The following is a 14774-nucleotide window of genomic DNA, read 5'->3' on the forward strand; positions in this document are numbered from 1 at the left end:
CTGCCTTCTCTCTCCTCTCCTTTTCCCCCTCTCCGTCTTCACCTCCCCCTCCCCATTTCCCCCTTAGTTACCCTCCCCCCTCTCCCTCCCTCTGCTTACATCTCTTTTGTTGTACCCTCTGTATTCTTTTCATCTTGTTGTGTGGCCATGAAGTCATCTCTCCAAAGACATGCCTGTTTTCCACTACCCTCTCCTTGTATCCTTACCTATCCCCTCCCCACCTCCCATCAGCTCAGGCAACTGCTTTCAAAATCGAGAACCAATAAATAGTCTTTCCATGCCTGTGGGAGTGTGTGTTTGGGTGTCTATGTGGATGTGGATATGAATGTGTGTACTATTGCTTGGCAAATAATTAATGCTTAAAAGCTAGTGTGAATGCTGCTTTCTGTTATGTGTTATTGTAGTCCACTCATTGATTCACTATAGGTGAATGGTTGCCTCTCACTTATTTTACGTAATGCTCTATCCAGAAATTTGCATTATTGTTGCCTCAAGCACAGAATGATTAACCGCTTGTGATTTCTCAGCTTTGTTAGTTCAATGGCTGCCAATTCAAAATGTTTATCTACACTCATTATAATTAGATCTTCCTTAACTTTAAAACATATGCCATTTCTGATGCAAATACATGATCCCCCACAATGTAAGATAGTTTTCCAATAGCAACTCGCATGTTCATACATGGTGGCACATATTACATTTACCAACTGGACACGATAACAGAAAAATGGTGAATGGAAGTAGTAGTTTAACATATTTGGAAATAAAAAGTACACGACAGTTTGTAAATACATTGGCAGACATCAATACACCTTGAAAATAATTTTCTACACATGCCCCATTTGCTTGGATGCATTGCTGAAAGCATTCATACCACCACCTAAAGGAATGGCGCATGTGGGGATTGGGTTGGTCATCTCACACTGCCGAAGTGGGATATCACCTGGTTTGGAATCATTTGTTGGAGAACAGCCTTTCTTTGGAGTGCTGTGTGAGCTATTCCACCATCCTATTGAAACTAAGTGTTATTCAGCAACTCTCTTGCCTGCAGTTCTTGAATAAAGAATTTCTCCAACAATTTGTAGTAGTGGTCAGAATTCAATTTTGCTCCACACCTGGTGCCGCCCTCAAAGACACAGAAGCCAAGAACCTCAATGTGCCAACTGCACCATACAACAACTTTCGGACTCGCCTGGGGCTTTTTATGTAAGCATTGTGGATTTTCTTCAGACCAATACTGGAAATTATTAAAATAACCAGTCATGAAAGGATTTGATTCTTAAACCACCTGCTGTTAATATGAAAAAAATTCAAATAGTCCAGTAAGCAGCCAAGTGTGACAGATGTCATGTTTGCGCACGTTGCTGTGTTGAATGTCTGCGACTGTGTTGTTCCAGGTTCTCCCATGTTCAAACACTTCTTCTCCAGCCTAGTGACTGCTGATTCAAAACACTACCAGTACCCCTCCATTGCCTCACCCACCTGAGAGTACCGTTTTTCTCTGGACAGCCAAATGGTTATGTTTTCTGGTCCGTTGCAATGACCACTGAGCTTCCATAAAAGGACCAGTTCAGGTAGACACTTTCACAGCTGCAATATCTGTCTGTATATCTGTGCAGCATTCAAAGCGTATTTCATCAGGGCAGCCAACTGCAATTTATGAATACAATATGTACCACCCTGTTGACGATAGCCTTACAGGTCTACTTCAGTGTTTCTTCTTCAGTGCTCTGTAATGCATACCAGTGGGCTGTTCAAATGCTGTACTTTATTTTTAACAGCGTGTGTATTGTGATAAAGAATAGATAATTCTGGAAAAGTTTCTGTAATGTTTTTCCTTACGATTTTGTTCTCTCCCTGATGGAAATGTCGTGTGGCTAGGGCCTCCCGTCGGGTAGACCGTTCGCCTGGTGCAGGTCTTTCGATTTGACGCCACTTCGGCGACCTGCGCGTCGATGGGGATGAAATGATGATGATTAGGACAACACAACACCCAGTCCCTGAGCGGAGAAAATCTCCGACCCAGCCGGGAATCGAACCCGGGCCCTTAGGATTGACAGTCTGTCACGCTGACCACTCAGCTATCAGGGCGGACCTCTCCCTGATAACTCGTGTGTCGTGTGTATACATTATATACTGTGTATGTGTGTGTGTGTGTGTGTGTGTGTGCACTCTGGTTTGGTACATTCTATCTTCCATATACACATTGAAGAAATCTATACAGAGGTTGAGATACTTTTAAGGGATGGGAGCATGCTGTCATATTTATCCTAAAAAAAAGGCCTAGTACTTCAACCTAAGACAACATTACTTCCACAAAATTCATATGTATGAAGATTTTGTCAGCAACTTTTACTAACAATTGGACAAGTGATTCAACGACATTTACCCAAACTGCGGTCAATGAAAATTCCTGGAACAACATGCATAGTCCAGTTTATTACCCTCCTTATAGCTACTGTCTTATTTGATTGAAGTGAAGTCCTGAATCTAAAGGGTCATGTCATTAATATGAATGAATAGGAATTGAAACACTTGGGAAAAATGATGTTCTGCAAACAAACTTTTCTTTTTCATCTGAGTCAATACAAGCATACAATAAAATTGTGCTGATACCAATGACAAGGCCAAGTAAAGTATATTAAAAGACAATGTAACAGTCACAATGAAGTCTGGAAGGAAGCAAGTACTGTGTCATAGGAGATGAAATTCTTGTAAACTGAGCTTCTGATACACAAACTACAGAGCAAACATCCTTATTTATGTTCTTTCCCTGCAATAATAAGTATGGAAATAACTGAGAAATCTTAATGAAAGTCAAAACATGTGTGCTTACTGTTCTTTTGAAGATTAATGGACATGTTTTCAATAAACACAGCTCTGAAGAGATTTACTTTTTACTTTAATTACTGATATGAACCAAATTAAAATATACAATTTCATACTTAGATCACTGTACTTTCACTTGTTAAAAATTGTTTCCAGTCTTTGTAGGATATTACAATAAGAAATTGCTATTTGAGAGAGCATACCCACGTCACTTTATTTTAAAGCTAATGTACAGATGAACTGCAGTATCTTGTACAATGAAAATTAAGATAAGAAATGAAATATTTTATAGTAAATTGTCTGTTAGAGTTTGTGGCTATAATGTCCTTATTTTTTCAGACACTCTGAAAGGTCATCCTGGAAACTCTAAACTGTTGACCAACTCTCGCACACGGACTGCAAGTCCGTCATGGTCTGGAGCTGACTGGTCCATAAGAACTGCATTAAGTCTTGTTATATAGCCGTCAACAGTAGCAACTGTGGGCAGCTCATTAGTTCCTGCAGACAAATTACTAGTTGAATTACAAACACAGCTGGAATTGCATGAAATGGATTCCTGGCCAATGTTTACTCTAATGCAATAAATGGGATGTGATCAAAAAGTAATGGGAATTTTTGTTTTTCCTAAAGTACCTTTATTTATTTAACATCATCAACTTTGTCCCTTTCAAAGAAATTCCTCTCAGATACAAAAATGTCTTGCAAGTGCTTTTTCCAATCTTGGAAGCACTCTGGAACTCATTTTTTGTTATGGTGTTCAGATCCTTCAGCGATTCTGTTTTTAATCTCATCAATGGAAGCAAAACAACATCCTTTCATGGTTCTCTTCAGCCCTGGGAATAGAGCGAGCCACATGTTCCATGTCTGGTGAATACGATGGCTGAGGCAACGTCTTTGTTTTGTTTTTTGGCAAAAAAATCATGAACAAGCATTGAGGTGCATGTGGGAACATTATCGTGATGCAATTTTGGGAGCATTTTTGTGATGCAGTTTCCATGAGTGATTTTGCCACTATTCGGGTCGTTTCCTTGGGACTGCTTCAGGCAAATGGCACGTAACTTCCAGGTGGTATTCTTAATGACTGTACAACCAGGCAAGACCTCACGATGCACTATTCCTCTATAAACAAACAAAACAATGAGAGGAACCTTCAAGTGTGATTGAACTTGTTGAATTTTTTTGTCTTGGCTCTGCAAGCAGTTTCCATTGGGATGACTGGGCGTTAGTTTTGATGTCATACCTGCATCATCTGTTATAATCTTATTTAGCAGTTCTGGATTGTTGTCGACTTCATTCAGCAATTCCTGACCAATGTCTACATGACAACAATTTTGGAACAGACTTTGCTGCTCCATGTTTCATGCCCAAAACATTTGAAAAAACTGCTTGGCATGAGCCAAAGGATATGCTGACATCATCAGCAACCTCTCTGATGGTGATATGGCAATTTTCCAGATCCATTTTCTTGACTCCTTCCACACTGTTGCCAGTAATTGCTGTGCTAGAGCATCATTGTGTTCAATGTCTTCCTGACCTTCCTTGAAACATTTATATCACCGGTAAACTCTTGTCTTACTCATAGTGGATTTGCCAAAAGTCAAAGGTAACATTTCAAATGTGGTGCTGCACTTTTTTCCCTTTTTCAAGGAAAATTTAGTGAAAATTCTTTGATCAATCTTCTTCATTATTAAATATTTGCTAAGCATTCGGGGAAAAAAATTAAAAATTGGATTTATACAGCCCTTAAAATTAAAAAATTCTGGTTACTTTTTGATCACACCTCATATCTCAAAATCACTAGTTAATGAAAATTCATAAAAAAAAACTAGAAATAAAAACTTTCGCTTCACACGCAAAGTGAAACATGGAGATTTTAACGTAATGGACTGAGAAGTAATAATTGAAGTATGTGATACACAAGTTTAGGGTATCAACTGATCCAATTTTAATTATGTACATAAATAATCAATCTTGCACCTCTATTTTTTCACTAATGTTTATTACCGTTTATTACAATAACTATAAGCATAAGTGATGCCATTATTACTCAATTATTAAAAGGTACATTCATTTGGTATGTAAACTTTGTCACATTTAATTATTTTTGTAATTACAAATAAAAGTAGGAACCCTATGTGAATCTGTACAATATACATTTATATCACCAATGTTAGTAATGGAACTGAAAAACTACTATAGGTTTAATTAAAACCCGATTAATTCTGATTGCCAGGAAATGCAAATGTTATAAAAGTGAAACTAAAATTATGCATATTTCTTATTTTTTAGCAGAAAATCTGTATTTACGTTTTACAAAGGATGCCATGGTGTGTGTCAATATCAATATAATTATTTTTTGTATTTGTAATTAAAATTGTATTATCATCAATAATTACAATGCCTTTAATTGTTAGAATGTTCCCTATACACCGGCAGCTGTATCCACCAATGCAGTTTTGGGCAGTTCACATTGGGTAGTCAGGAATGTTGTAAGTTCACTTTTGGAGTAGCACAAAATCATGTTTGTTGGCTGTCTTGATTTTTGTGGAGCAACATCAAAGATGATTTCAAAAGTGAATAAGATCATAAATTTTGCATACATATTTATGACCACTCAAATACAGATCCCACAACTCATATTGTTGCAAGCACACTGATAATCACTATCGCCAACAGCTGGATTTATTAGATAAGTTAAATTTTTAAAAATTTCTTCATTCTTCTACCAAAATTATCTCATTTTTGTCACATTTCATACTTTCATAGGAGCAAAATGCAATGCAAAAGTCAATTTTTATTTGAATTTATGAAGGGGAGTGTTACAAGCTGGAGCATCAATTACCAAGTAAGCAATTTCTGATCAGGCTTCAGACCATTCAAAGCTCTACAGCTTGCCAATAAACTCTTTGTGTTGTATGTTTGACTTCCCGGGGTTTCCTTTTGCCAAAATTAATAATGAGATATGTAAATGATGGTCCACAGGTGTGGAACTACCATTCTAAAACAAAAATAGGTATCTACACTGAAATTCAAAGTTAAATAGCATGAGATGTGATGCGACGTTATCAGCTTCTTGACACAAATCGTAATTTTCAAATGGAAAGATGGTCATATGACACTTCACATAAATACGAATTACATGAGAAAAACAACTGAGCCTTTATGCACTCTTGACTTATGACATGATTTTTCCTTCATAAAGCTGATGGCATCAACACAAGCCAAACAGATTGAGATCATGCAGATATGAGCAGAGTGAAGCACATGTGTAATCGCAAACCATTTCAGTCAGCACCTCCAGGAAAACTACTCATACCCACAGTGCTCTGTCACAGAAAAAGCTGGATGATCTGAAATGGTTACCAATTAAGCAACATCAACTGTTGATCAGGCATCTTTCAGTACACATCATGAAGCACAGTAGTCGCTGCATCTTGCAGGATACTGATGATAGCCGTATGCAGTGCATTTACTCGTTACATTATTTGCATCCCATCCAGGACTTTTCATATGCAAACCACTGCAATGTGTAATGGCAGCGTCTGCTGTAGTGTTGGATTCCGCCATGAGGCTGCTACTGGTCCATTGTCTCCTGGACAGGACTGATTGCCAGGAGATCCACCCAAAGCATTGATGGTCCAAAGATTGAACTGAGGCTCCCCTATAGCCTGATTCATAAATGTTGGAGGGTCATGCAGTTGGGGCATGGACAGAGATTGCAGTGTTGCCTGTTCGAAGTTACAGTTTGTGACATTACAGCCTTTATCACTGCGATTTTTAACATGTAAAAGTTTTTTTTTTTTTGTATTCGCGTCAGTATGTGCGAACTTTTAACATATACCAATGAATGTTGTAACCAGATATCTTTGCCGCGCTCCTGAAAAGCGCAGAATATCACGATAGCTATAAACTGTTATACGCTGCTATCGATCAGTAAAAAAACGATGCACCTATGTTTCAAAATAACAATTGCCAATTTCTTACTTCTGCAGGGAGCCGCGCCGCTCTCTAGCTGTTCTGTGAATGTGTTGCGAGTCGGACGCAAAAGTGTTGTGCTCCATACTGATATAATCATTTTATTGTAAATTTAAGAGTTTAAGTGATTAAAAATATATGTAGCCACAAACAAGCGAGAATGTATATCGTGAAAATTCGCTCCACCGCCACAATGGGTGGCCATGTTAATGTAAGTTTCCGTATCATAATATAATACTTGAAGCCTTGAAGTTTATTTAATTTCAAAGAAAATCTCTCAACCTTATTTTCATTAATTATATTTGTGATAATCTTTCCTGTTTAAAAGATTTATGCAGCTTATGATCCAGCGTGTGTTCTGTCGGAACAGGAGGCTGTCGTGACGACATCATTATAGTATTTATTCCAAGTTCTTTTAGTTCCGTTTATATGTTCATACAAATCCGATTAGTTGGTCCCTTAGGTTTCTTTCATGTAACTTCTGTCTGTTTTCTCCGCGCGATCTTCCTCCAAAAAAAAAAAAATTTCTGTTCATTTTTTAGTAATTTTCGATATCGCGAATGAGAAAAGACAGCCGCCTCCTGCTCCGAACGGAACACCACGACTTTTCTAACGTCGGAGAGTACCGCACGAATTTTCCACTAAAAGGTAATAGAATTTCTTAAAGCTGGATCAATTACACATGTTGCTGCTGTTCTCCGACAAATCCGGTGTGATTAATAGTAATTTATTCTGTCACGACAAAAAGAACCAATTTCATTTTTACCAAAGCAACAAAGCTTTCAATTAAATTACTAAAAATCATACCAGAAGTTGCAGTACACACATAGAAGGGCTTTGTGCTTGAAGATAGCTTGTATCCTACAAATAATGACACGTAGAATTTGTCACTTACCACCATCATCAGACATGACAACTTGGAACAAATGGAATAAAAATTCACTAAATAACTCATTACAACATCGTTTAATGCTCACACTGGTTACAACATTCATAGCAGAATGCTCAGAACACTACCAAATTGGCAGTCAGAGAATGCGTGACATAGGAGCATACACTTGATTGCCGTTGTGCAAGTCTCCAACTGAAGCCATAGAGCCACTGAATGTCAGCCAACATTAGTTGCTGCCAGCCAGATGCAGATCTAGGGTATGTAACCATACACCTCTACCGCCTCACACCAGGGTGACCATCAGCCAGCCACCCCTACTGGTAAACCCAGCTGTATAACCTGAACCACAGCTGAGCCAACACTGCTGGCTGCCGAAGGATGCCAAAGTTGCAAGGTCCACTCGCCACCATGCTGAGCTAAATGTAACAACAGCTGGCTGCATCACCAATATGCTTCAAGAGCACACCGCCTCCTAACATGGGCACAAACGACCAGTACACTTGGTTGGAAAGCAAATAACAGCTTCACCAAATGGTGAGCTGTTTCTGACTCACCCTGAACCACTGACCTCCACCAAAGGATGCTCACACCTGTTATAAGTGGTGTCAGAGACAAGATAGGTTAGGTGATACAGTCACCATCAATGCAGTTGAGAGTAAGTAGCACTATGTATATTCTTTAACTGCTTGTGGGTATCTTGCATCTTGCTTCCTTGGTTTGTGTCCATGTCCCTTCTATTGATGTGTCTTGATTATGTCAAGAATAGATGTGTTCGTGGTTTCTGGGAAGGTCCCAAGGAACAAATCGATGACTCAATTATGTGCTCACAGTGTAGCCCACCAGATGATGCGGTTCTTATGTTCTGGTTCACATTATGTAGTACATTAGAAATGCTGACAAACAAGTCATTATACCAGGCAATGTGAGGACAGTTTGTGGCTCAGAAGTGGTAGGCCATGGGAATCAGGGAGACTTAGAAATATGTAAATAGTAGATGAATGAGGGTATAATTTATTGTAAACAGTGCTGTCACATGAGTTATGAAATTTAAGAGTCCTCCAGTGATCTACACTAGCAGGTATGTACTTTAATGTCCACAGAGTACCTGTGTTGTGTGTGGAGCTTTTCTCTTCCTTTCTGTTTCTGTGTTGTACTCCTTCTGCTTGTATCTCTGACCCTATTCTCTAGTGACGTAGTTTTAAGCTGTGGTACAAAGCTGACAGAATACCAAATAGGCTACTGTTGCAACAGTGTATTTTGGTTCAGGTTTTCTTTTTTTTCCTCCCCTCATGCTTTACTGACTTAAAATAGTGTGGCAAGGCACTGAGATATCATGGATGTGAGATTCGTCTCTGGCCATGATGTCACTGTTATACCACTCCTGGTATCTCGAAGTCGTGACAGCGAGATAGCAGATAATTTACCTAAGATAACTGTCGGAATCAGTATAAGACATAACTGGAGTCACAATGAGAGAACATATCAGATTTCTGAGAAATTGACAAGGGTAAAATATTATAGAGTAATGGGACTTGAATTAAGAGGGTACAAGTTGCAGCTGGTAGAGTACATGTGGTTAAATAAATATGTCTGTAGTATCACAGAGCATAAAAAGTATGATTCACTGATAAGTCAGAAGCATCACAGAGCTTACTGAGTATGATACACTGAATGGCTCTTGGGGACGAGAGGATAACTTTTAAAATCTAAGATTCAAGTGATAGTTCTCCACATGTAATGATCAGAAATGCAACTGCAGTGACTTTACCAAAGATTCTTTCTTTGTAAATAATTTTTGTTCAGTTCATTTAGTCAAACTTCTGTGCTTGTTTCATGATGTAGTGAAAAGATGTAATAAGCTATTAGGATAATGTGTAACATGGGAAATTGTGTAACTATGTTGATGAAGATGACTGATATGTTGTTGAAGCTAGGTATAGATTTATGTATAATTCATGGAAAAGAGCATAATTCTATAATGTTGGACATATCAAGCAGGAGTATGTGGCAGGATGCCTCCTGGGATCTCCAATCCCACCTCTATGAGGTGGTTTGACCTTACTACCAAACGGACAGATCAACATCATATAGACTGTACATCTGTTATGGACCCCTCAGCGAAACAGCCTGAAGAGTTGTCACATAAAGCAGTGAATGATTACGTAAGTAATATGGTGTGGACAAAAGCCAAAGTGTAATAACATGTATCAACTATCCCGGTATTCGCAGGACTAGTGCTGGTTTTCTGAGCAAGCCACTGACTGGAACTATAAAAACTGTGGGAAGTTTCTAAATGTGTCTGAGTATCTGTTTCAGTTAGCCTCACATTGAATCAGGAATTCAGTGGACCAAATTTTTGCAAGAGGAGGAACTATCTTGGCTTTTAAAGACAAATTGGGGGGATGGAATGCTGAACAATTACTAAGTATGGCTTGGTTAAAATTAACAACAAATGCTATGGCATACATAATGTGCCAAGAGAAATTGCGAAATGCTCAGTGTTTTCAGAACCTGCGGGAAGGATTAGTAGAATGGTATAAGAGGAAAAATATTGCTATGTACTACAGTGAGCAGCTTAATAGTATCTACAGTGAGCAGCTTAATAGTATAGCAGAAAGGCAGGGAGAGTCTGTAGAAAGCTTTGTTGATCAGATAAGAAAATTAAAAATTAACACTTATGAGTTGAAGGGTGCCAACAATGTCATTCTGCAGGAAGCATAACAGAGAGTGCTGCATATGTTCTTGCTGGGTTTGCCAACCAAAATTTTCCGCTACGCACAAGTAGAATTCCCAGGATCTTTAAATGAAGTTGTAGCAACTGCAATAGAATTAGTGAAAATAAATGCAGTGACCAAAACAAGGAACAACAAGATGGTCTTTAAGCCATAAATCATGCTATGAATGTGGTCGACCTGTTCACATTCGGTAAAACTGTCTAAAATCTTAGTTGGGAGATGCAAGAGAGCTGAACAGTCACAATGGGAATATTTGTGCAGGTTTTCACAAGCACAGGGAAGTTTGTTGCAGGCTAGAGCTTGCACCCCATGCTTAAACATGAAAAGGAATGATGGGGCCACTGTGCAGTGTTCCCAGTTTGTGAGCACAGGATACCTGTGTGCTGAATCAGTGGCAGACTTTTGTTTGACCAGCTATGTAGGAGGTAGCATGTGTAGATTTTTACTGGATATGGGGCCACAGGTATTTGTAGAATGTCAGGGTGTACGTGGTATGAAGAATTTGAACCCACCTCCTTGTAGACTAGGCAGCATATGTGAGAGTAGTATTCATTTACTCGCTTCAGCATAAATCAAGTTTCGAGTGGGAGGGAAAGACTTTCAGCTTACATGGAAGTAGTACCTCGGATTGGCAATAGCGAAGATGTCATATTTGCACTGTATTTTCTGATAATTCCAAAGTCAACCTGGAACAGTGCGCATAGAGCTGGATGGGACATGGTTCTGTTTACGCTTCACTGCTGGAAAAACCGAAATGCTGCATGGCATGCCACAGATGTAGCAGGAACTATATAGACTGTATGTATGGTCCATTGGACTCTACTTTTAGGACAAAATACTGAAAGGTATAGGAAAGCTGGCGTGGGTAAAAATAGGAGTAGATTTGCCAGCTGAAACCTTGGCAGAAATTGTGGAACTGAAAAAGGCATGGTGCTTTGTACACTATAGTTTGTCATAAGTGCAAGAAGTTGGTAGATGCCTGGTAATGCCCATCAACATAGATAACTTTGGGTCAATGAAAGTGGAGTTAACAGGAGGTGCACTGACAGCCAACCTGGAAATGTTGGAGGAAGAAGAATTAGAGATTTTAATATAAGGTATTCTAAGCTGCAACAGTCTGCCGATTCAGCAACACTGGGGAGAAATGTTTCACATTTGCAAGAAACTGATACAAACGTAATGGTAAAGTTGGGAGTGGAATACGAGAAATTTTTCAACCCTCCCAGACCATTCCAGCTATGCCAAAAACAGAGCACTGGGAATGTACTGCCAGTGTACAGAAAACCGTACTGTGTTTCACGTAACTTCCAACTGGTGATGGAGAAATTTATAAGCCAACAATTCCATGACGGATTAATTGAAGAGGGTACCACCTGTTGGAGTGCTGGTATTTACTGTAGCAAAGAAGAACTCTAACAGCAGTAGGGCCTACACTTTCTGTTGGGACTATCAATATTTGAATCAGCTTACAGACGAGATGCATACCCAAAGCCAAAAATCACATACATTTGGATAACCTGGGGCAATGCTTTTATTTTACAACAATGGACTTGCGAAGTGGATACCTTCATTGGCAGTAGCATCGGAGGACAAGCCTAAGACTGCATCTAGTCATTACCAGTACCACAAAATGACGTTTGGATTGAAGAATGCACCGTTGACATTACAATGCCTATTGGACAGGGTATTACAAGGCCTAAACCCAAAACAGTGTAAGGTGTATCTAGATGATATTACAGTATTTTCTAAAGACATTCAAGAACACATGGTATATTTATGGGACATCTTTAGTCAATTCTGAGTGGCACAGCTGACACTTTGGAAAACTGTCATTTCATATTGAAGAAAGTTCACTATTTGGACCATATTATTGGTCAGGATGGCATGCAAGCAGACCCTTGGCTCATACAAACCATGCGTGAATATTCTGCTCCTACAATGCAAAAACATCTTCAGTCCTTTTTAGGTTTGGCTAATTATTACAGAAAGTTTGCACCAAAGTTTGCAGAAGTAGTGAGGCATCTCAGACATCTGTTAAAGAAAGGAATCAAGTTTTAGTGGTCTCTGGCTTACGAGCAAGACTCTGTGGGTGTAAAGGAACTGTTGAACTCTGGTCCTTGGTCCTTGCCTCATTTTCCCAGATTATCAAAAACAATTCATACTATCTTGTGGTACCAGCACCAAGCCTTAGGATGTGTGTTAAGCCAGACAATAGAAGGGCAGAGCGCACATTAGTCCATGCTTCTAGACAACTGAATAAGGCAAAAAAGAATCATTCAACTACAAAGAAAGAGACACTCAGCCTGATTTGTTGCATCACACATTTCCATTGCAACCTACATGTTAGACATTTCAAAGTCATAACAGGTCCTGCAGCATTGAAATGACTCATGGTTCTTCAAGACCCAGTGAGTTGCTTCACCTGATGGGCTTTGTGGCGCAGTGAGTTTGATTTTGCCGTAGTACACCACCCCAGGTAAACACACAGCAATGCATGGTAAAGTCACAAGGTACATACAATGGAACATGTTGGTTTTTCTGCAGTGGACTGGCGGAGGGCTCAGGCTGTTGACCAAGTTTGTCAGCAGTTTGTGATGCAACCCCAGTTCTCTGCTGATGATGGAGTACCATACAAACAAAGTAGGTTTGTACCAGAAAGTTTATGCGACAAAGTGTTCAGACAGGTCCACAACTCTTAGCTTAGCAGGGCATGGAGGTCGTCAAACTGCTGAGCAAAGTATTGTGGAAAATTATTGATGGAAAACAAGCAAGCGGGACATGGAGCAATATGCGAAAAACAGCACACACAGTGTGAAGAGGGCTATGCTCAGTCATCAGCAAATTACATTATAGGGATTGCCAGACGCCAAAAGGCCTTTCCAGATGATTGGTTTGGATATTCTGACTTTTATGGATTCAGAAGTTGCTGACAAGTGCACTACACTTACAAGAGAGGAAAGAAAAGGTGCACAGAACCACAAGGAAAATGTTAAATTATTATGTGAATATAACACTCTACTACCATATGTGGTAGCAGCCTATTGCTCAAAAGTGCATCAAAGTACAGGAACATCACCATATGAGGTTTTTTATAGTCAGAAGATGCCCTCCCCTATCAAACAGTCCAAATTGCCATCTAGGGAAGATGTATCAGCTATACGTAACCTTTCTAGAGATTGAGGGGCATATGGTGCCAGGTTAAAAAAGTAAATACAAAAGCCCTAGAGCAGTAGGGCGGTCTGCTAAAAACAGGGGTTTTATCAGGTAACTGAAATGACCTCTTGCGTCAACATATAGATACATCTCCCAATTTTTACCATTGTGGTGCACATGGGACATACCTGCTCTTCTAAGGGTGTCCTGGAAGCCCTGACTTAGTTACTGTTTGCTTCCTCCACAGGGGGAGAGAATTGGGGGGAGAAGACAGTTAAGACACGGTGGACTAAACGAACTACTCATACAGTTACTCCAACGGCATGCCCAAGGTTGTGGGCTGGCCCGTTACAGTATGTGCAGTGACGATACTAGAAAATTTGCGTGTTTAATTTGATCTGGTAGGAAACATTGGTGATACCGTATTTACTCGAATCTAAGCCGCACTTTTTTTCCAGTTTTTGTAATCCAAAAAACCACCTGCGGCTTAGAATCGAGTGCAACGCAAGCGGAAGTTCTGAAAAATGGTGGGTGCTGCCACAACTTACTTCTGCCGTTGAATATATGTAGCGCTACACAGGAATGCTTTGTAGGCACAAAGATAAATACTAGCACCACATCCTCTGCGTCAGTAAAAAAAAAAAGGGGCGGAAGACGAGCTTTTTTTCTCTGCCCCGAGTTTCGACCCCTGCATTTTCATACATTATCCAACGAAGTAAATACAAATTCCGTATTGTTCATCTTCGAATGTAGCAGCATTTCAATGTACTACGAAAATCTGAGTGGCAAGACTTGTTTGGGATGTTTGTCAATATGGCCAACTCTACGTTCTGCATTTCTTCCTATCTGTGAGAAGAGATGGTTGTTAATAGGAACTTTTATAAATTGTGAATCACATGCAGTATTCTCGTCACCATAAGAATAATACGAATATAAACCTTTTGCCATGTATTGTTTCATGTTTGCTGCTATCTCATTTAAATCCTATCTGCCTAATAAACTACGAAACTAGAGTGAGACAACAGCAAACGCGGAAGAATATACATACCATGTCATGTTTATATTCGTATTATTCTTATGCTTAAGAGTGATACAGTTAGAAATGAAGCACGGCAATTGACTACATTTTTAAATCTAAGATGACTCTAATTTCTGTGTAGAATGTAATGTACTAAAGAGGCGCCTGCAAA

General features: G+C 39.4%; 1 protein-coding gene across 1 annotated transcript in view; it reads right to left on the reverse strand.

Moving 5' to 3' along the window:
• Window positions 1–3017: 3017 nt before the first annotated feature.
• The window catches only part of LOC126412759 (high mobility group protein 20A-like), a 92003-nt gene continuing 80246 nt past the window's right edge, over window positions 3018–14774 (reverse strand). Inside the window, exon 7 of the mRNA XM_050082510.1 lies at window positions 3018–3327. Coding sequence (XP_049938467.1) covers window positions 3182–3327 — 146 coding nt within the window. The 3' untranslated portion in view covers window positions 3018–3181. The remainder of the gene's footprint in view (window positions 3328–14774) is intronic.

Source organism: Schistocerca serialis, chromosome 7, assembly GCF_023864345.2.
Source record: "Schistocerca serialis cubense isolate TAMUIC-IGC-003099 chromosome 7, iqSchSeri2.2, whole genome shotgun sequence".
NCBI classification, from domain to species: Eukaryota; Metazoa; Arthropoda; class Insecta; order Orthoptera; family Acrididae; genus Schistocerca; species Schistocerca serialis.